We start from the raw sequence: 22,035 nt of genomic DNA, 5'->3' as shown, positions 1-22,035 counted from the left end.
GCTGGCTCCGCCCCCCAGTCACGTGGTGCAGGCCCCGCCCCCGCGGCGCTGGCCCCGCCCCTCGGTCACGTGGTGCTGACCCCGCCCCCGCCGCCCCGCCCCCGCCTCCCTCTGCGGTTCCTGCGGACCCGGCTGCGGCGGCGCCCGAGACCCCGAGCCGCGGCGCCGGGTGAGTCCGCGCGGGGAGGAGTGGGCGAGCTCTGCGGGGTCCCTGCCCCGCCAGGTCCCCACCGCCCTCGCTGGAGCTGTCGGCCGCGCGGGGTCCCACCTGCGACCCGGGGGCGGGGGCCGGCGGCTGCGGGGTGAGGGATGCGCGGGGGGCGCGGGGCCCCGGAGGATGCTGCGCATCCTGAATCCCCGACGGAGGGGCCTCGGGTGCCCCCCGCGAGCCCGCCAGAGCCCCTGGCGCTTCGGGAGGGACGCGACAGCCACAGGTGGGGGTGGCGGTGGGGGTGGGGGTGGCGCGGCCTCGCGAGCGGAGACCCCCCACGGCGCCGCAGTCCGCGGTGGAGGGTGGAGCCGCCGTGTTGCGCACTTGCAAAGCCTCGCGCCCTCGGGGCTGCAGTCCCCCCACCCACGCCCCCCCGCCCCCGCAGCCGGACGAGGGGGCCCCCGCGGGCCCTGCTGTGCCTCGCGCAGTCGCCGGTCCCATTCCTTGGGGAGGAAGAAAGGAGACCTGGGTTACGTCGGGGGTAGAGACGCGGGGCCTTAATGCGTGTTCGAGTTTTTCATTGAGAGCGGGCGCCCCGCATTCCTCCTGGGCAGCATCCGCGGAAAGAAGGCAGCTGGGGTTGGGGCAGGTGGGTTCAGGGAGAGCAGTGAGCGGGGGCCGGGGTGGGGGCTGCGGCTTTTCTTGAGCCCCCCCCCCTTCTCTGAACAGGTTTGGTTTCCTTAGAGACCAGCCAAAGGGCACATTTAATCCATCTGGCTCAGATCCCTTGGGAGGGGGGGACAGATGTGGCTCTTTTGGTGGCCCTAGACCCCTCCCTATTGCTGGATTCTACCAGCGCAGACCGTGACCGCTGGTCTGTGTCGCCCCCATGCCCGCCCCAGGCATGCCCTCTTCCGTGAAGGCGTTGGGTCAGGCCAGGCCCTCGGGGGCCAGCATGGCCCCACCGGCCGGCTGCTGCTCCCCTGCGGCCGTGCAGAGGCGCCTGCCCATCCTGGCCTGGCTGCCAGACTACTCCGTGCAGTGGCTGAAGATGGACTTCATCGCCGGACTGTCCGTTGGGCTGACGGTCATCCCCCAGGCGCTGGCCTATGCTGAGGTGGCTGGACTCCCGCCCCAGGTGAGACGTCTGCCTCAGCTGCTGCCCCCACTCCAGCCTCGCCACCCGCCCAGAAACAGCAGAAACACATGATATCGCCTCCAGACAAGCAGGCCGCCAGAACTTTAGCCCCGTGGGGCCCACAATGTCTTAGTTTATAGTCTATAGCACATGACTGTCTTTGGCCAGACACACGCCCTATACCTGCTCTTGCCACACTTGTCACACACAGGCACTGAGCTAGTGCTGGCTTGCCTGATGGGCCCAGCAAGGTGATTCACTGTGGTCTCAAGAACGCTTTCTTAGACACTCAGGCTGACAAGCACCCAGGCCTTTGTGCTCCTGCTGGCACCCACCTGGGGTGCAAGGAGAAAAGAGGCCCCCTAATCGCTGTAGGCCCACACCATGACTGACACAGTGAGTGCTTTTGCCGTCCCGTGTGTGCTGCTGTGCCCCTAGTTGCAATGACCACCACAGATCCTGTGCTCGGACATCTCCCCCCGGGGACCCTGTGGGCATGCCGAGCGCCTCCTCGATGCTCAATGCTGTCTCCCCACCAGTACGGCCTCTACTCTGCCTTCATGGGATGCTTCGTGTATTTCTTCTTGGGCACCTCCCGGGATGTGACGCTGGGCCCGACGGCCATCATGTCCCTCCTGGTCTCCTTCTACACTTTCCACGAGCCTGCTTATGCTGTGCTGCTGGCCTTCCTATCAGGCTGCATCCAGTTAGCCATGGGCTTCCTGCGCTTGGGTAAGATGCTCAGGCCTTCCTGCCACGGGGTACCCAGGCCCCTGCCTCCTGGGGATGCCTTAGCCCCTTGGCCCTCCACTATTCTGCTTAGAGGCCGGGACAGTTGGAGAAGTGCACAGGGCCTCAGACCCAAGCCTCCCTTCCCCAATGTCCAAACCAGTCCAAGTGAGATGTGTGGCCCAGCAGTCCTTAGCCCCACTCCCACCCAGACCGCCTCTCCCAGCCCCCGTCCACCCACATGCTCTGGGACTGGGTGGATTGGGGCCACCAGCTAAGTATCCACTCTTGGACGGTCAGGCTTTCTGCTGGATTTCATCTCCTGTCCCGTCATCAAAGGTTTCACATCTGCTGCCACCATCACCATCGGCTTTGGGCAGATCAAGGTAGGCCACTAGTTGGCTCCCAGGTACCTCTTGGGTAAGTAGGACCACGCTGGGTTCCATATGTGTGGGCCAGGTGATGTGCTGTTCTAGAGCTCGGAGCCCAAGGTGCTTGAGCGGGTCTCCATCAATTCCATGAGCCCTCGGGGGAGATGCCGAGTGATGGCCCGACTGCACAACAGGTAATTTGGGTGATTGGTGACCACAGCCCCACTCCTGTTGGAGTTTTCATGCCAGTGTGCTTGGTTCTCCTCACTGGGTGATTCTGTTCTTCCCCCGGTACACATCTGCCAGCGCAGCCTCTCAGGCCCACTGCGTACCACCAATATTTTGAAAAGCTAATCATTCCCTCATGCTAATTTAGGTAGATGATTTCATTTAAATGTTTTTTCTCTGATTTCTATTTCATATTTTCCTTTTTTTTTTTTTTTGAGATTTTTGTTTGCTTATTTGAGACAGAGAAAGTGAGCCAGCACGAGTAGGGAGAGAGGCAGAGGAGAGGGAGAAGCAGGCTCCCCAGGGAGCATAGAGCCTGATATGGGGATTGACCCCGGGACCCTGGGATCATGATCTCGGCCAAAGGCAAATGCTTAACCCACTGAGCTGCCAGGGCATTCCTCTTATAAGTGTTTTTAACAGAAACCTAAGGAGGTGGTGTTTGAAAAATGCTGAACAGAGGGGCACCTGGGTGGCTCAGTCAGTAAAGCACCCGGCTCTTGGCTGCTTCTGCTCCGGTCATGATCTTAAGGTTGTGAGATCGAGCCCCGTATGTTGGGCTCTGCACTTAGAATCCTGCTGGGGATTCCTTCCTTCCTTCCTCTGTTCTCCTCCCCGCACTTGTATTTTCTCTTTGAGCAAGTAAATAAAATCTTAAGACAACAAAGCCTGTAGGGAACAGTAGAATTCATCATCAGTGATCCAAGAACATCATTTGTTCGCCTCTCGTTGGGTTTTAAGTTCCCAAAGGGCAGGAATGGTTTTGCTTGCAGCTGCAGCCGCCCTGCCCCAAACTGTGTGCAGAAGTAGGTGAGCGCCGAGCTGGGTGTGCAGAGTGGGGCAGAGCCAGATTGAACAAATGAAGGCCCACCCCTGTCTCTGGACCTGGTGTCACCACCCTGCCTCTCTAAGCCAGGGTTCCCGTGGCCAGGCTCTGCTCCGGCCTGGCCCAGGGCGGCCTCCCTGATGGAAGTGGAGCGAGAGCGTCAGGGGCAGGAGGGTATGAGCGAGAGGACGGTAGCTGACCCTTTCTGCGCTCACCACGTCCCACGTGCTGGGTTAAACCCTTCCTGTACGAGGCCGGTTCTCCTGACGCCTCTGCGAGGCAGGTTCATCGTTATCTGCGCGTAGGGAGGAGGGAGCTCCTTAGAAAGGTGTGGGTGGACACGGTTTGTGTGTTCTGTGTGCACATATGTCAGGGTAAGCTTGGCAAGTGCTGTTTCGTGGGAGGGTTTGTCCTTTATTTGGGAAATAATATCTTTCTTTCTTTGGCATCAGGAGCTTTCGTTTATGGGATTGTAGTGCGTAGAAGGTAGCTTCCTTATGCGCTTGTGCTTGGTGGCTCGAGTCCCCTAAATCTTTAGCACCTTGACTAGGTCATGACAGCCATCTGAGAGCCCTGGGCCAGAGTGGGGGTCGGGAGTGGGGGTTCTCCTGACCTGCCCTGGCAGGAGCCCCTGGGTCCCAGAATCCACAGCTGCGTGCCGGGGTTTGGGGTCCTTGGAGCCTGACCGCTCCGGGATCTGGGCCTCAGCTGCCCCCCCAACACTGCCCACCAGGTCTCACGTGGGATAAAGAATTAAAACACAAAGAGGCCCTTCTTCCCTCCAAGGACCGTGCCTGCCTGGGTCCCTCAGCGGCCCTTCCCTGGAGGCTCTCGGAGCCCCTGGTGGTTCTGCCCGCAGCTCCACCTGATTTTCCCTCTGGCCTCCGGGTGACGGTTGTGGCCTCGGGCCAGTGATGAGAGGGGGCCGGGCCTTCCCTGAGTGAGCTTAGGGCAGTGGGGCCCACAGGGCAGGCAGGCAAGACCCTGGACCCTGGACCCTGGACCCTGGACCAGGGCATGAGTGTACTGGTCTTCCTGCTTTGAAATCACCCAGACTGATTTTCTTCGCAAGGCAGGATTATTCACCAGGAGGGGTCACAGACCCCAAATGGGCAGTACCTCTTCCCTCGAGAATTGTTACCTCCTGCCTGGGGGCTTTGGGAATGGGCAGGTAGTCCTCCGAGAGCCTCGGGATGTGTCCCCAGGAGGGGGGCTGAGGGGTCCGGAGATGCTGCAGGGGAGGGTCGTCTGACACAATCTCTGTTTGAACAGAACCTCCTGGGACTGCAGGACATCCCAAGGCAGTTTTTTCTGCAAGTGTATCAGACCTTCCGCAAGGTGGGAGAGACCAGGTACCTGCCGGCCATGTGGCCCCTGCCCTCCTGTGAGGAAGCTCTTCCCTCTGGAGCCCCTCGCCCAGGCCCCGCCCCATTTCCACCCCCAGGTGGCATTTATCCCAGTCCCCGGGGCCTGGCCACCCAAACCAGGGTCCTAGGGCAGCACCAGCAGCATCACAGGGGAGCTGGTTGGAAACCCAGAGTGTCCACCCTGCCCAGACCGGCTCAGTCAGGGGTCAGTGGCAGCCCCGGCGAGTCTGTGTAGGCCCTGCAGTTCGAGAAGCTCTGCCCCGGGGGGCCTGAGAGCCATCACGTGCCCCTGTGCAGAGCCTCCTCGGGCGGTAGGAGTGGGAGGGCCCCACGCAGGGCAAGAGCAGCAGGTTTGCTCCATGGGTTTGTAGTTGGGTGAGAACACGGCATGGGGGAGGCAGGTGCAGCAGGATGTGCAGGGGGAGGGGGCGCGAGCCAGGCCACAGGTCATGGGGTTTCTTCAGATGAAGGGCCTCTCCCAGGGGCAGGCGGGAGATGCTCCTAGGTGAGCCCAGCCGGAAGCCAGGACATCTCCGTGGTGGGAGAAGCAGGAGGACGCCGGGACTTTGGGGGAGCTGCGGTGGGGGGGTGAGGGGCAGTGCTGAAGCCCAAGGGGTCAGGGAGACCTGTGACCAACTGTCCTGTCCTCCTCTGGTCTATCACGGGGCTTCCCGGGGCTGAACCCAGCCTGGCCCAGGACATGCGGCCTGTGGGGCTCACCCTCGGGGGGGCAGGGGATTGGAGGCTGGCTAGAGGACGTCATCATGGGCTGTGGGAAATGAACCTTCAGGAACAGATGAGGCATCTGTCGCCCACAGAGCCAGGCCTCTGCAAACACAAGCCAGTAGCCCTACTGCTGTTGTGACCTGGGCCTTGACTCCCAGGCCGGCGCTGCTGGCCTGTGTGGTCACTAAGGTTTGAATAAAGTTTTGAGGTAGAACAGAGATGCGTGTTTCTTAGGAAAAGGCAGAAAGAGTGATCGAGGGAGAAGGTTTTCAGGCAGAAGGGGCGACAGCAGGGCAGAGGTGCATGCCCTGGGCCGGCCTGGGCGTGACCAGTGTGTGTGTCTGCAGGGTGGGTGATGCCGTGCTGGGGCTGGTGTGCATGGTGCTGCTGCTGGTGCTGAAGCTGATGCGAGACCACGTGCCTCCCGTGCACCCCGAGATGCCCCCGGGCGTGCGGCTCAGCCACGGGCTGGTGTGGACTGCGACGACAGGTGAGCGGGGTTCTGACCAAGGACGTTCTCCAGCTGTCCTGCATGCCTGGGGTGCACCTTGTGGTCACCTCGGGCCCGGAGTCCCACCCCGAGAGAGTCCCGTGTCCCCAGTCTAGGCGATTCACAGCCAGGGTGGAGAGCCCTGTTTGGTGCAGGAGTTCCCTGGGGGCAGCTGGCACCGTCTGGAGTCATTTCTGGTTGAGACTCCTGGGCGAGGCTATTCTGGTGAGAGAGGCTGGGGAGGCCACTGAGCGTGCACAGGCCCCCATGGCGAAGGCTGATCTGGTCGGGACGTGGGTGGTGCGGAGGCCGGGACGCCCTAGCAGGTGCCTGACGGAGAAAACACATGGACCACCTGGTGCTGCCTGAACCACGTGGCTCTCCCATCCTGCGATGGGTGGCGTAACTGTCCTGACGTCAGTGGTGACAGCGCGATGCAGCCCCTTGAGAGCTGGGTGGGCAGCAGGGCTTGTATTCTGGGAAGAGGTATCACCCCCATAAGAAGCCAGGGTGGCAAGAGGAACCTGGGTGGCTCAGTCGTTGAGCGTCTGACTTGGTTTCAGCTCAGGTCCTGATCTCAGGGTCGTAGGGTCAAGCCGTGTGTGGGCTCTGTGGTCAGCGGGGAGCCTGCCGGGGAGTCTCTGCCTTCTGCGGGCTTCCCCCTGTACGAGCACGGCTGCACACACAGTCTCTTCCCCTGACAAAGAAAATTTAAAAAATAAAAGTAATAAAAAAAAATAGAAGCAGCAGCAGCCTAGGTAAGAGGTGAAGGACAAAGCCCATGGGGACCAGTGCCTGGGACGGGTAGGCCACGTGTGTCGCTGTTGGCCTGTCCCGCTGCCGTCTTGCATTTGCCATGGTGTCACGTGCCCGTGCCTGCCCCACGGTCACCGGTGTCTGTGCTGTTTCCAGGCTGGAGTGTCAGGCGCCGTGGCTGGAGGAGGGGGTCCTGCTTCCTCAGGTGCATTTACTGCCCGAGGACCCAGAGGAGCCAGATTTCACCAGCGGGTCTCGTTCTGTCCTAGCGCGCAACGCCCTGGTGGTCTCCTTTGCCGCCCTGGTCGCCTACTCCTTCGAGGTGACCGGATACCAGCCTTTCGTCCTGACGGGGCAGACCGCCGAGGGGCTCCCTCCAGTCCGGACTCCGCCCTTCTCGGTGACCACGGCCAACGGGACAGTTTCCTTCACCGAGATGGTACAGGTGGGCAGAGACGGGGAGCCGGGCCCGCCGGGCTGAGCCGCGGTGGCCTCTGGGCCTGGGCCCCTGACGTGTCTGCCTGTAACGAGGAGCCCTGAGCTCCACCAGGAGCAGCTCTGGGTGCAGGGACAGCCTCGAAGGGCAGCACGTCTCGTTTCTGCCCAAGCCCAGGGGAGTTTCTGGCGTTGTGGACGCTGGCAGAGCAGGGCCGTGTTCTGCGTTCTGCTCTGTGTCCCGCCCCGCAGCTGAGGTCTGCCTCTGTAGGACGCAGAGAGCCGGTGCGGCCTGGGCGGACCCCCCCCCCGGGGGTCACTGACCACCTCTCTCTCCTCCCTCAGGACATGGGGGCTGGGCTGGCTGTGGTGCCCCTGATGGGCCTCCTGGAGAGCATCGCGGTGGCCAAGTCCTTCGGTAAGCTGCCTGCCGTCCCTGCCTCCCTGGTGGTGGCCTGGAGCCCGCCTTGCTTGCCTGCTTTTTTTTGCTGGCTTTTATCTGTTCGGTTTCTAACAGCTTGAGTTTTTATCCAAGTAACACATGCTCATGTTGTAGTAAAAGTGGATTTTACGATGAGAAACCCCATCCGGTGGCGGCTGGTAACGTGTGCCAGCTGCTCTCTGGAAAGAGAAGGGCCTGCGTTTCGCCTTTGCCTTTTTTGTGGCATAAACGTGCCCCCACCCGCCGACTTCCAGTGGATCGTGGAGTCAGGAAGAGATTCGTCACGGCCTCTGCCCACCAGACACGTGCAGTTTTGTTTTTTATTAAGATTTTATTTATTTACCCATGAGACACAGAGAGAGGCAGAGACCCAGGCAGAGGGAGAAGCAGGCTCCCTGTGGGGAGCCCGATGCAGGACTCGATCCCAGGACCCCACAGTCACGCCCTGAGCCAAAGGCAGACGCTTCACCCCTGAGCCCCTCCGGGCGCCCCTGGACACATTCAGTTAGATAAAGTTGCGGGTCGTAGGAAAAAGGATGTCAGGAAGGGATAATTAAGTCTGTTTTTGATGAGATTGATTTTGTTGAAAGGTCTCACGTAGTAGGTAGCATCGGCTGTGTTGAGCGACAGGTTCCCAAAATCCCCCAAGATGGAACAGTGAGCCCCTCCCAGCTGGCTGAGCGCCCGGGGAGGCCACCAGGTACCCAAGTACCTATTTGTCGCCCTGCACTGGGATTCCTCCATTGGAGCTGAGGCTGCTCTGACGCTCGCGTGTCCCCTCCCTTGGGTCTGCGGGGTGTTCAGTTTTGTATTGTGCACGTGGTGGCATTTTTTTCCCGCTCTTTATGGTTATGCTCCTGTTGCATTGGGATATAGGTCGTTTCTAAAGATGGACCCCAATGAACGGCGTGGGTGTCACCATAACCACGTAGACCTTGTGGCTTGTGCATGTGGTGGCCTCTCGAGCCTCCCGTCCTTCAAGGACACCAGTGCCTGATGCCCAGTCCAAGGGGTTGTCCCATCTAACAGCCAGTGGCTGCTCGAGATCACGCCACACGTTCCAACCAAGTCTTTGTGCCGTTTTTGTTTTTCTGATTTTTTCCAAGTAGGGGAGGAGCGTTGGGGGTATCTTGGAGGCTACGTCTCAACAGCATATGTGCCTCTTGTCGCTTTACAACTTCGTTTTCTCCTGAAGTTGTCTGACGTCCTAACTTGTAAGCTTGCCGTTCTCCAAAACCAGGGCTCGGAGAACCTCAGCCTGCTGCCTGCGACCCAAGAGGGGCTTTGACGTTTTTAAATAAATCTGTAAAAAATTTCCAGAGATTAGGATGTTGTGACACACGAAAAGCGCGTGACGTTTGTATCCCAGCGTTTATATAAAACAAGTGCTGCTGGGCAGCCCGGGTGGCTCAGTGGTTTGGCGCCTGCCTTCGGCTCAGGCGTGATCCTGGAGACCCGGGATCGAGTCCCACGTCGGGCTCCCGGTGCATGGAGCCTGCTTCTCCCTCTGCCTGTGTCTCTGCCTCTCTCTCTCTCTCTCTCTTTGTGACTATCATAAATAAATAAAATCTTTTTTTTTTAATTAATTAATTAAAGAAGCGCTGCTGGAACACGGTCTTGCTCACGTGTTTACGGGCTCCCCGGCGGCTTCCAGCCCGCAGAGCCCGCGGCCCTTGGCGGGAACATTCGCCAGGCGCTGTGTCAGGTGCAAGCCTCCCCGGCCGTGTCCCCCCGGACACTTGCGGGCTCCCCTCTCTGCACGGCCTCAGCTGGGACTTGCTGGTCTCTCCGCTTGTGGTCAGAGATCTCGGCTCAGACGCCTTCCCCTTCTCTCACAAGCACGTATCCGTCTCGTGGGAAACATCTGAAGCGCAGAACACAAAGGAGCGAATCACTTGCGCCGTCCTTCGCTTCCCCAGTTGCACGTTGTGAACACGTTGCCGTCCGTCCGTCTCTGCTTGTTCTGTGACACGGAGACACGTATGCACGTAGGGTCGCGTACGCTCGTGTTCTGCACGCGTTCACGTGCCACGTTTAGGGCACGGAGGTCTTCGTCTTGCAGATGGTTTCTTAGTCGGGTACCCGGTGACCATGATTTTGTCGTTCTTTTTCTTCAGCTTCTCAAAATAACTACCGCGTTGACGCCAACCAGGAGCTGCTGGCCATCGGTAAGCGCCCGAGCGTGCTGCCCCGCGTCCCACCTGAGCCGCGCGGTCGTGGTGATGGGCGCCGTGAGGTACCCGCAGCACAGGTGGCCCCGAGCCGGGCCCTTTGAAATACTCGCGTGGATTCATCCTTAAGCCTCCAGATGGTCCCGCGTAATCACTGGGACTAGACCGCTGACGCGTGGTGTCCGTTGTGGCTGAAGCTTCCTGAGTGCTTGCTGTATACCAGACCCCGAGGTCTGTAGCCTCGTCCCTGTCAGGGAACACCTGGAATGTCCCGCTGGGGTCAATGTGAGGCACGTGGCCAGGTGGGACCTTGATGTCCTGCGCCCGCTCGTGGCCTCCCTCCAGCCTGGCAGGCAGGTCCATGAAGACTCGGGTGGGCCCCCCCGTGGATGGGACAGTGCCCGGTGCCCCAGTTGTGTTTTGTCTTGTCTTCGTGAATCTGGCCTCTCTGGGGATTCATTCTGAGGGCACGACATGAATCTTAAATTCAGTTATCGGGACTGTTTTCAGTTCTGTGGGCACCAGGCTTCTCTTCCTTCCTGCCCCTGGTGAGGTGGGCACGCGTCTGACCGGGCATTGGTGCTAGGTCCTTCCCTGGGGGTCCGCGGGAACCTCCCCTGGGCCGCTTCACCTCATGGCAGCATTTTGGATCTGAACCGCTGGATCTCCTGATGGCAGAGGGCATGGGGCGCCAGGGTGGGTCACGGGCTTTGGGGAGCTCCTCTTGGAGCTCATGGTGTCACCCAGGTGGCAGGTGGAGTCTGCAGACTGACCTCCCCGCACCCAGTAGCAGCAGTTCCCAAGTGTAGCCCTCAGAGCCTCCCGTTCCCACTTGTGCAGATAGCACAGGGCTCCCCCCTTGACGGGCCCAGCAAGGAGTGCCACCAAGCTGGGGTTGAGGTGGACATGGGGATCACGAGGGCTGCTGGCGCCATGGCGTAGGAGAGGCTGGGCAGCTGTCCAGCAGGCGCACGGCGAGAGGCCTCCCGGGGCCCCCCAGAACCCCGCGGTGGGAGGGATCCACGTGTCCGCAGCCCCTCGAGTAGTAGGGCTCCCCACCTGAGTCCTGGGGGCCCATCGTAAGGAGCCGGGGTGACTGTGTGTGGTCTGTGCACAGCCTTTCCCATACCCACCGGCGTCTGCCCTGCTCTCGGGGCACGTGCTGGGCTGTGGGACCCGGGAGGGCCTGGTTCTGAGCGGGCCCCACACTGCGCCGCCATCTCCAGTGGGTCTTGGACCTGTGACCCCATCGTGGTGTGAGTCTGTGGTGTTTGTGAAGGCCCCAGCGTGAGCCAGATGCTGGCAGGGCCGCCCGTGATAAACGTGGGCTGGTTACCTCCGTCCTCAGGGCCCGGCCAGGTTCTGTCGGGTGTGGGTGAGTCAGCGTCACAGGGGTGGACCCCTTACTGGCCGTGACCTTGTCCCCCAGCCGCTCATCTCCAGAGGAGTGTGGGTTTGAAGGAGCTCGTGGGGCCCAGTGGGTGGGCAGCTGGCCTCGGGCACGGCCTGTGGGGCTGCTGGCCTGACCTGGCCTCGGCTGCTCCCCTCCCTGGTGCACGTGGGCAGGGCCGGGGCCAGTGAGGCCACAGTGAACTCAGCAAAGATCGTGGTTGGTTTTTCTTTCCTGAGACAGACACGGACGCAGACCGTGTGTGAATCTTCTCGCTCTCTTTCTTCTGTTTCCTTTCTGGTTTCGGGCCCCCCTCCCCACGCCCCCCTCTATCTCACAGCCCCTCCCTCGTGGATAAACCTCTTCCTTCCGTTTTCTCCGCAGGCCTGACCAACGTGCTGGGCTCGCTCGTCTCTTCCTACCCGGTCACGGGCAGCTTTGGACGGTGAGTGACCGTGTTCTTCCTTCCCTGCGCCGCGGGCGGGCCCCGCCCAGGCCACACGGTCTGCGTCCACCTCGAGGGGCCTGCCGGGCGCTTGCCCACTTGTCGACCCTGCTCTGTTCTCCCGCGCAGCAGCCGCAGCCCTGCATCAGCGTCCATGGGACGCAGGGAGTGGGGCTGCTCGGTGTCCTTCGTGACCTCACGTGGTTGGTCCTTAACCGTTCCCAGCCCATGGCAGGGCTCGCCGCGTCTCAGGGCAGAACGCGTTCCTAGGGGACGGGGGACGAGAACCTCGGCGCTCTGCCTGGAGCAGGCGGTGGGTCATGCGGAGCCCCAGGCCCAGGGCCACCAGCGGCCGCTCGCCAGGCAGGAGGGCAGGACAGAGTGGCCTGTGGCCGAGAAGAGAAAGGGGGCCCCAGCGCCGCTGCCCCAACCCCGTCTGGTACCAGACGTCCCCAACCTCCAGAGCACCGCCCCGGGGGCCCCAGGCACACTCGGCGTCCTCGCCTGTACCCACGGCTCTGGCCCGGCACCTCGTGGCTGAGACGGTCGGCGTGCGCTCAGTCCACGGCAGCGGGAGGGGCGGCGGCTCCCCGTGGACGCCAGCGGACAGGCGGCCTTACTTCCCGGGGCCACACAGGCGGCGCCGGTCACCGGCAGGGCGGTCGGGAGTGGGTGCGAGGCAGGGGACTCGTGTCGTGGGAATCAGGTGGCCGCTCCCTTGTGGTCCTCGTGGGCCGGTTCTTCGGCGAGACTCGGGTCCGGATGCGGTTTTCCAAACACACAAAACGAAAGAGGAAGGTTGGAAAGAGCAGAAGTTAACTTGCAGGTTCGCGCTGGGAGCAGCTGGCGACGGCATCTCGAGTTTCTCTCCGTGTCCATGTGCACGCATGTATGTGCGCATGTGCGTGGCAGGTGTGGTAAGGGGGACGTTCCCCATCTCGATGGTGTCTCCTGCGTCTCCCTGTCGGTGCACGAGGGTCGCCGGGAGCAGATGTGTTTGCTCCAGCTGCCATGACAACACCGCAGGCTGGGGACCCTGGGGACATCAATTGCCTCCCCACCCCACCCCCGGCTGGGGGCCTCGGAGGTCAGGGTGCCCCTCCATGGCTCCCACTGGGTGCCAGTGTCCGCGGGGCCCCGCCGTCCCCTCCAGGCCGCCTCCCCTGCCCCCCCGGGCTCCCACAGCCGCCAATGGTCCCCGTGTTGCTTTCCAGGACGGCCGTGAACGCCCAGTCGGGGGTGTGCACCCCAGCCGGGGGCCTGGTGACAGGTGAGCACCCCGCCCCATCGGGCCCAGGGTGCACGCGCAGGGTCGGGGGTCACCGGCACCCCTTTCCCCGCAGGAGCCCTGGTGCTGCTGTCGCTGGACTACCTGACGTCACCCTTCTACTACATCCCCAAGTCTGCGCTGGCCGCCGTCACCATCATGGCCGTGGCCCCGCTCTTCGATGCCAGCATCTTCCGGACGCTCTGGCGCGTGAAGAGTACGTACGCCCTCGGCTATCACGCGCGTCTTGGAGTGTGCCCCCCCTTGGCCATCCGGGACCCCGCTCAGGCTTGGGGCGCTGTCCTTGTTCTGGGAGCTGGGCCTGCTGGCCGCGGGTCAGGCCGCAAGGAGCACCCCGGACCAGCTCCATGCAGCACTGAGCAAACCTGCCACTCTCAGGGTACCCCCTGCTCCCCCGCCCCCCTCCTCCTTCTCCCCCTCCTCCCCCACCTCCCCCTTCTTTCACTTCTCCTCCTCCTTCCCTCCTCCTTTTTCCCTTCTCCTTCCTTTCCCTGCTCCTCCTCCTCCCACTTTTCTCCATCCTTCTTTTCCTCTCCCTCTCTTCCCTTTACTCCCTTCTTTCATCTCTCCTCTCCCTCCTCTCTCCTCCTCCTCCCTCCCCTTTCTCCTCTCTTCCCCATTCTACCCCTTTTCCTTTTCCTCTCCCACCTCTCCTTCCTTACCTCCCCTCCTTCCCCTCCCCTTCCTCCCCTCTCTCATCTCTCCCTCCTCTCCCCTCCCCCTTCTTCCCTTTCCTCCCCCTCCCATTTCCCCATCCTCTTCCCTCCTCTCCCTCCCCTTCCTTCCCCTCCCTTCCCCTCCCATCTCCCTCTCATCTCTCCTCCTCCTCCCTGCCCTCACCCTCCTCCCCCTTCTTGCCCCTTCTTCTTCTCCCCCCATCTCTCCTCTTCCTCCCCCCATCTCTCCTCTCCCTTCTCATTCTTCTCTCTCTGTTCCCCTTTCACAGCCCCAAGCCCTGCTCAGCTGGGGGAGCAGGGGAGACTTCCAGGTGACCAGCGTGGCTGACAGAGCAGTCCGCTGCTCTCTCCCAGTCCCCGTGGCTCAGGACACCCCTGAGCCTGTGGGGCCTTTCTTTACTGGAAGAAGTGTTTGTTCTATTTATTGAAGTAGTTGAGGAACTCGTGGGGCTCTTTGGTTTCTCTCCCGTCAGCCCCCAAGAATCATCAGGGGAGGGAAACGGTGATTCTCTCCGCCCATCGGGGCACGGAGGCCCAGGAGGATGGGGCCTTGTCTGAGTGCCGTGTGTCACGGCCGAGTCTTGCGCTGACCCCCAGGCCCACCCACCTGTTTGTGGCAGGAGGTCACGTGTGTCATGCAGGGTCTGCACATGGCCCCTGAGGGGTCGCAAGGCCTCCCTGGTCCCCAAGTCTGGCCCTGTCCCCAACTCCCTGCCTCCACCAGTGCCCACCGTCGACCTCCTCCCAGAGGGCAGGGTCCTAGCAGCCCCTCAACCAGGCAAGGAGGGGTGGCCCTGACTCGAATCTGAGCCCGTGTGGCTCATGATTGACGTCGGTCCTGAATCCCCAGATGGAGGTCCCCCAGGGCTTGGGCTAGCCAGGGCTTACCGAGGGGGGACTACCCCTCAGCTGGACCCCTCTCTGCCAGGGCTGGACTTGCTGCCTCTCTGCGTGACGTTCCTGCTCTGCTTCTGGGAGGTGCAGTATGGCATCCTGGCCGGGACCCTGGTGTCCGTGCTCATTCTCCTGCACTCTGTGGCCAGACCTAAGATGCAGGTAGCAGCCCATCCATTCTCCCCAAAAGGGGGATCCCCTGGCCTCAGGGGCCTGGTGGGGTGCAGGTGCCCTGGGCAGTACTCCTTGGCTCAGCTGTTTTGCATTTCTTCGGTGTGACTGGCCCATGGCACTGTGGAGTGACTGTTCACTTTGTGGATGGGCGTAAGCCTCTTGCCGTAAGGGTCAGAGCTCGTGCCACACACGAGGCCGCGGGGCGGGGCGGGTGGCTGAGAGCTGGTCAGCTCAGCGCTCCTGCTTCCCTCAGTTTTATTGGCCTGGGTTGGGGCCTCCTGCCTGGACGGGCCACCCTAGCAGCTGCCAGGTCGGACTTGCCTCCAGGACACGCTGGCTCTCCCCTACTCTGTCCCCTTGTCTCCAGGTGTCAGAGGGGCCGGTGCTGGTCCTGCAGCCGGCCAGTGGTCTGCACTTCCCCGCAGTGGAGGCCCTCCGGGAGGCAATACTGAGCCGAGCCCTGGAAGGTACGTGGGCCAGTACGAGGCAGGCTGCAGTCACCCCCAGTGCTGGACACTGTCTCCACGCCCCAGTCCGCCTCCGCAGGACCCCAGGGCCCCGTCCTTAGCTACCTGGGGAGCTCACCGGCTCTCGGCTCCAGGAGGTCTTGGGGCGTCTCAGTGGCACCTAGTGGGTGCTCGCTGTCTGCATGCAGGAGGGGAGGATGTTCCTGTCTTTGTTCCTAAAGCCCCATCCCTTCCTCCCCGGGGGTTGGTATTTAGGGGAGAAAAGAGGCCTGTTTGTTCTCCGAAGGAAGTAGCTGCTGCCGTCCCCAGACAGCTGTTGTCTAGGGTCTCACCAACCCTGCCCCCCCCCAGCCTGCTGGGGGGTGGGCCTCCCGATGGCCTCACTGTCCGTGGGGCCTCTGGCCAGAGCCTCCTGCAGCTGCCCCCGCCCAGCATGATGGGCTGCACCTTCTCCGCAGCGTCCCCGCCGCGCTGTGCGGTGTTGGAGTGTACCCACGTCTGCAGCATTGACTACACCGTGGTGCTGGGGCTCGAGGAGCTGCTCGGGGACTTCCACAGGCAGGGCGTCACCCTCGCCTTCGTCGGCCTGCAGGTGGGTGTGGGAACAGGGCGCCCTGGCCGGGGTTTTTATTCAGTCTCAGACCTGGTGTGTGGCCGTGTTGTCATTCTCCTGTCAGATCCCAAGAAGCTCCGTGACCTGCCGAAGGTCACACGGCGAGGATGCTGGGCCCTCTTGCTCCCTGACTCAGCACCTGGTCCCAGAGCCTACTCGGAACTGTTACATTCTTGCCTGTGTGCAAAACTGTGTTTTGTGCGCTTCAGAGAGTAGTTGTGTAAAATGTATCCCTGTGCTGGCGTAGCCCGCCTCCACTAGCCTGAGTGGAGGTGAAGCTGTCCCTGCGGGGGGCTCCGGGGAGGCGGTCACCAGCCTGCGTGCTGCTGCAGGGGCACCCCCCCCCCCCGGAGTTCAGATTTCTCTGCTCCGCAGGTTCCCGTTCTCCGTGTGCTGCTGTCCGCCGACCTGAAGGGGGTCCAGTACTTCTCCACCCTGGAAGAGGCAGGTGGGTGCAGGCAGAGTCATTAGAGAGAGCCGCTCGGCCCAACGCGCCCGCAGCCCACGGGATCAGGAGACCGGGCCGGAAGGGTTGGGAGGGGGGCGACAAGTGCAAGAGTGGGGGCACGGGCAGAGTGGGGGCGGTGGAGGGTACGGAGTCAGGGGGCCCCCTGTTCCGGGGAGTCATGTCAGGGCATGTTTGTAATTATGCTCTGTGTGTACCTGCGCCTGGAGTTCTGACAGGTGGGTGCAGCCGGGTGTGCACGGGTGCGACGTACCCTTCCATCTGTCCCTCCCCATGACCCCCTGGGACAGCCACTGTTCTGGTCCCTTCCACCGTGGCTCAGCTCCACCTGTTGTGGAACTGCATGTGACCGGGAGCATGGAGACTCTGTGGCTGATGTCCATGGCTCACGGCGGTGTCTGAGATCCATCCGTGTGGCCGCGAGGAGCCACTCAGGCGCCAACCCACGAGGCCCGGTGCGGGGGCCACCGGCACTAAGGGAGGGTTACTTGGGCATGGAATGTGAGGAAGCGATGACAGGGACTCCGGCGGGGGTGCTGGCTGGAGAGACCCCAACTCCCCGTGCACCGGGACCCTGAGCACCAGCCCTTCATCGCATTCTGTGTTGTGACCATTACCTGTGCCTTGTATTTCTTTTCTGCAGAGAAACACTTGAGCCAAGAACCAGGGATCCAGCCCTACAACATCAGCGAAGACTCAGTCCCGGAACACAAGGTCGCCCTGCTGAAGGCCTGATGGCGCGGATGGGCGTCTGATGCTGGGGGAGGGGGTCTCACAGAAGAGTCTTGATGCTGTGATGCCGGATGCTAGCCTATAACCGCATTGGCCTGAGGGCTCTGAGCAGGTGACCCCCAAAGGAGGAAGGAAGCCATGCATGGACATCCATAGGTGGGGCTCATTGGCTGCATTTGGGGTGACTGAAATATTGCCTCCCTCTGTTCCCTGGGAACGAGACTTTTCCAAAGAGTGGTTGAAGAGCGGTTTGGAGAAAGCCTTCTAGAATGATAGACCATGTGGAAGCAACGAGGCAGGATTCCCACCGGGTCCCAGGCAGGGGTCCTCACACCCCAGCGCCTTCTGGTTATGGGAGACGCTGGGGGGCGGGCGGCCCCGAGGCAGGTTCCAACCTGGGCGGTGGCGTCTGCGCTGCTTTTGGGGAGGGAACCGAGACGTGCCAGATGACTTGACGGGTCTGTTAAAAACAATTTTGTCGTCAGTGTTTTTTAAATTGAAGTCCTAGCTTTTGTGTTTTTGTAAAAACCGTACACGCTTATTGTAAAAAGTACAAGAAATCACCTCCGTCCGCCTCAGTGGTAGCTGGGGCCGCCTCCCCGCGGGGCGCGCGTGTCCGAAAGTCAGCCTGTGGGCCTGTGCTCGCAGCCGCGTGCGGATGGGGTCATTTCATACGTGGTGCTCCGTGACCCGCCCTTTCATGCAGTCCTTGATGTGAGTGACTCGTTGTGATAATAAACAGAATACGTGAATCGCGGTGCCTCCGACGTGCTTTGTTCTGTGTCTGTGTCACGGCGGACTCCGTGAGCCTCTGCCCGCGGCCTTTTCCCGTCGCCCTGCACACGCACCTTTCCACGCCTGCCTTCACAGCCGAGGGAGGTTGGGCTCCTGGACCTTCTTAGAGACCACGCACTGCACGTGGCCCCCGGAGCTCCGCAGCGTTCCCCCCAACACGATCCTGGCCCAGCGTCCCGGGCCCGCCCTGGGAGATCTCTCCTTCCAGCCCCTGGCCCTGAATCTGCATTTCCTTGCCTCAAGCAGACTCTCTGCCCAAAGAGCATGTCCTGGAGCCCTGTCCGCTGGGCCATCCCTGCCCAGGGCCCTGTGGAGCAGCGGCCCAGTCGTTCCCGGCCCACACGCCAGGCGCACCCCTCCTGGAGCCCGGAGACCGCCCCAGTGGCGGAGCAGGCAAATCTGTCCCCTGTGGTGGGACCTGGGCTCCCGGATCTTCACCCAGAGCCGCCCCTGTGCCTCGGCAGCTCCGCCTCCTGGCATCGGCTCCAACAAAGCCCGGGCCCGTCTGCCCGGGAGCCGATCCAAGGATGGTTATCACCACCTCGTTAACAATTTTAGAAAACGAAAGCGAGCTAAAATGTCTCAATTTGGGAATGTCCTAGCCACGCAACGCACGAGCTGGAATGCCGTGTGGCAGTTACAGGAACGGGGTAGGGCTGTGCATCTCGGCGCGCTAGTGTTTCTCGGGGGAAACGAGGCACTTTGCAGAGTGATGCTCATCTTAAGAGATGTTCGTGTGAACTCACCCACGGAATGACGCTGTGATGTTTGTACAGGTTTTTTAAAAAGTCCTGGAAAGATACCATCAAACTGATAAAAGGAGTTACTCTGATGTTGTACCGCTTCAGTTGATTTTAACCATATACGTATGGTTCAATTTCTCAACGATACATTCATAGTTAAAAATGACGTTTTTTGTTTTTTTTAATTTTTTTAAATTTTTTAATTTATTTATGACAGTCACAGAGAGAGAGAGAGAGGCAGAGACACAGGCAGAGGGAGAAGCAGGCTCCATGCACCGGGAGCCCGACGTGGGATTCGATCCCGGGTCTCCAGGATCACGCCCTGGGCCAAAGGCAGGTGCCAAACCACTGCGCCACCCAGGGATCCCTAAAAATGACATTTTAAAATTAATCTGTATATTAATACAATAATATATAAGAAGTCATATACTTAAGCTTAATTTATAATTAATTTATGATTAAAGTTAAATTTTATAAAAAGAAAAGACTGGTATGGATGACAGCATGGGAAGAGCTTGGGATTTAGTGCTGAAGGATGCAGGGACGGGCCCCACTGTCACCCCTCATCAGCAGATAAGCCCCTCTGGGCCCTGGCCTGTGACCCAGGGTCTCCGGGATGGTGTGGATGCTACCATTAGCTGGTGTGTCACCTGCAGCTGGCTGGCGGGGCGACGGTGCCACCAGCACCACTGTAGTTCCTGGCCCCTCCGGTGAGTGTAGCCACGTCCCTCCACTCTGTAGCACTCTGATGATGGAGATGTGGGCAGTGGTGTGTGCTGTGCCTGGACACTGCCTGCACTGCACACACCCCCCCCCCCCCCATATGCTGACTTGTAGTTCTTGACTCCTGGTATCTAAGAATGTGACTTTATTTGGAAATAGGGTCATAGCAGGTGTAATTAGTTAAGTGAGTCCCTAATCCGGGCTGCTCAGCCCTTGTAAGAAGAGGAGGTTTGGTTCAGATGTGTAGAAGCTGGGGGAGGAGCTGGGAAAGCTGCTGCCTCACAGCCTCAGAGGGAACCGCCCGTGCTGAACCCCGGACCTTGGCTCCTCCAGGTCTGTGCAACTCTGTTACAGCAGCCCTGGCAAACTAATAGAGGTCCTGGGAGCTGCCTCCTGCAAGCTCTCGCTCCCCTTGCTGGCCGGCGGGCTGGCAGGAGAGGACCTCCCTGGTGCCCGCGAAGCCACATACTGAGAGAATGGCCAGGTTTAGGGCAGAGAGAGTGAGGAGGGCACCTGCTGAGCACCCGCCACGGGCACTGGCCACCTGTCACAGCAGCTCCCGGAGCCCCGACTATGGTGAACACTGACCCAGAACTGTGCCCTCAATGGAAGCATGACACGGGCCACACATGTGAGCCACACGTGCCGTCTTGCGACGTCCAGTAGCCTCATTGAACAAATCACAGCTGAAATTAAGTTTATTTAACCTGTTACACCCACAATCCTTTGGACACGTGGCCTGTACACCACTTACGGAGGAGATAGTCCACGTGCTTTCTCTCACACGACATCTCGAACCCCACTGTGAGCTGTGCGCCGCGGGACGTCCGAGTTCAGCCACGCAGAGAGCTTCATGCCAGCTGTGTCGCGTGGCTGCCGCGTCGGATGCCCCAGGTGTGAGATGTGCATCCAGCGTGGTCCGGAGGCCCTGGCTGTTCCGAGCTCCTCGCTCGGGCCTGTGCTGTCCCCGCTCCATCCCAGGAGGTGGTCGTCAGAATCTGCCGGCGACGGCCAGCTTTTGCAGAGAGCTCTCTCGAGGCCGGGCTGTTCTTGTTTCTCGCTGCGTGTCGTTGGATGAATTGTCTCGTCTCCCCGGCCCTTAATTTCCATGTCCTCCAAAGAGCCTTTGCAGGGCTCGTTGCAGAGCAGGGTGAGAAGGGCCTGGCGGCTATCAGGCACTTGAGTGGCCGCCGCGTGGAACCGGACCTCCTGGCACCGTCCTTTCTCGGGCTCTCTCCTGCTCTCCCCTCTGTGCACGAACCGAATGCCCTTCCTCGATGAGCACCTTGGGGCGGTAGCCCCAGCAGGAGGTGGCTCGATGCAGCACTCTGATGATGGAGAGCCCCCAGCAGGGTGGAGGTGGGGGTGGGAGGGAAGCTTTAGGCCTCAGGCTGTAGTGGCAGCTCTGTGTTCCTCCCCTGAACCCAGGGAAATGATCCAGGGCGAGGTGGGGGGCCCAGTGTGACTGCTCCATCACCCCCGCTCTGCGGTCTGAAGCCACCAGGGATCAGGGCCCCCAGTGCCACCGGCCGTTTACGGGCAGCAGCTACAGGCTTGGTGGCCACGTCCCTGCAGGCCCTGCAGCCAGCAAGGCCTTCTCGTGGGTCAGGGTGCTCTGCATGCTAATGGGAGCAGTGGGTGTCCCCATTAGAGCTAGAGTGGGGCGGGGACCATCACCCTTAGCAGAAAGTCTGCCCGGGGCCAGGCTACCCTGTCTGGGCTGACCTGGAGACAACACCAAACCTTTTTCTGGCTGTAACGTGGTTATTTTTTTTTTCTTTAAAGATTTATCTATTTATTCATGATAGACATAGAGAGAGAGAGAGAGGCAGAGACACAGGCAGAGGGAGAAGCAGGCTCCCTGCAGGGAACCCGATGTGGGACTCGATCCTGGGTCTCCAGGATCACAGCCTGAGCCAAAGGCATGTGCCAGACCGCTGAGCCACCCAGGGATCCCCTGTAACGTGGTTATTTGTATAAAATCTGTTCCCTGTAGGTCTATCTACCCTCCGTAAATTCAGCTACTGATGCTGACAGAGAACCTGTCCCTGCTCCTCCACTGTTTAAAATAATTTTAATCCTGTGGAAGGACCCAAGTTTATCCAAACCCTGTGAACTTTTGCAGGGCCCAAGGGCTGCATTTTTAGAGGACTTTTGGGAAAGCCCACGGAGCTGGTGCCTGTGGTAGGTTGGATTCTGTCCCTGGAAAAGAGTTGAATTCTTGACCCTAGAAGCCTGTGACTCTGACCTTATTTGGAAATTACATCCTTTGAAGATGTAATTAGTTGTGTTCAGATGGGGTCATACTGGATCAGGTGGCCCTAAATCTGATGGCTGTGGGGATGGAGACACTCGTGTAAGGAGAACGCTGCCTACGAGCCATGAAGTCACTCGGTTACTTCCTTCTCAATTCTGTGCCCTGTGGCCCCTAAACAAAAAAGGAACCATAGCACTTCCCCGAGGGATGCTTTTCTGGCCTCACAGGCCTGCAGCCCACGTGGGGACTTGGTCGGGGCCGATCGAGGATGTTTCTGGACTCCACTGTTTTAACCTGAGGGACATCTGACCCTGGGTTGGATTAGACTCAATGGGCTCAAGAGTATCCAGGCCCAGAAACCTCTCACCAGCCAAACTCAGCCCCGACCAATCTGTACCCCAAAACCTGTTTCATGAACAACTTGACCGCCAAGTCTCCTTCAAATAGATTTGGGGTCTTTCCATAGGAAAAGACGAGAGCTGAAGATAGGATCTGAGGCAGGCTGGTATAGCAGATGCAGCCAAAGCCGAGCGCTCCAGGC

The 22,035-nt window shown here is 60.6% G+C and overlaps 1 protein-coding gene across 2 annotated transcripts; it reads left to right on the top strand.

Moving 5' to 3' along the window:
• Positions 1-22: 22 nt before the first annotated feature.
• Positions 23-17,728, top strand: SLC26A11 (solute carrier family 26 member 11). Of its 2 annotated transcripts, none has more exons than XM_072746427.1 (17): positions 23-169; positions 1,054-1,289; positions 1,829-2,021; positions 2,319-2,404; positions 4,716-4,795; positions 5,884-6,026; positions 7,052-7,227; positions 7,563-7,635; positions 9,777-9,827; positions 11,605-11,665; positions 12,880-12,935; positions 13,009-13,149; positions 14,559-14,686; positions 15,066-15,165; positions 15,624-15,757; positions 16,154-16,226; positions 16,888-17,728. In XM_072746427.1, the coding sequence occupies exons 2-17, from the start codon at positions 1,056-1,058 to the stop codon at positions 16,977-16,979; spliced, it is 1,821 nt and encodes a 606-aa protein (XP_072602528.1). In that variant the 5' UTR covers positions 23-169; positions 1,054-1,055; the 3' UTR covers positions 16,980-17,728. The 2 variants fall into 2 exon arrangements, with proteins under 2 accessions (XP_072602528.1, XP_072602527.1); XM_072746426.1 differs by lacking the exon at positions 23-169 and adding an exon at positions 299-434.
• The last annotated feature ends 4,307 nt before the right edge of the window (positions 17,729-22,035 follow it).

The sequence above is a fragment of the Vulpes vulpes genome, chromosome 2, assembly GCF_048418805.1.
Source record: "Vulpes vulpes isolate BD-2025 chromosome 2, VulVul3, whole genome shotgun sequence".
Classification (NCBI taxonomy): domain Eukaryota; kingdom Metazoa; phylum Chordata; class Mammalia; order Carnivora; family Canidae; genus Vulpes; species Vulpes vulpes.
Note: the sequence above shows the minus strand (reverse complement) of the source record. Positions and strands in the feature narration are given on the sequence as shown.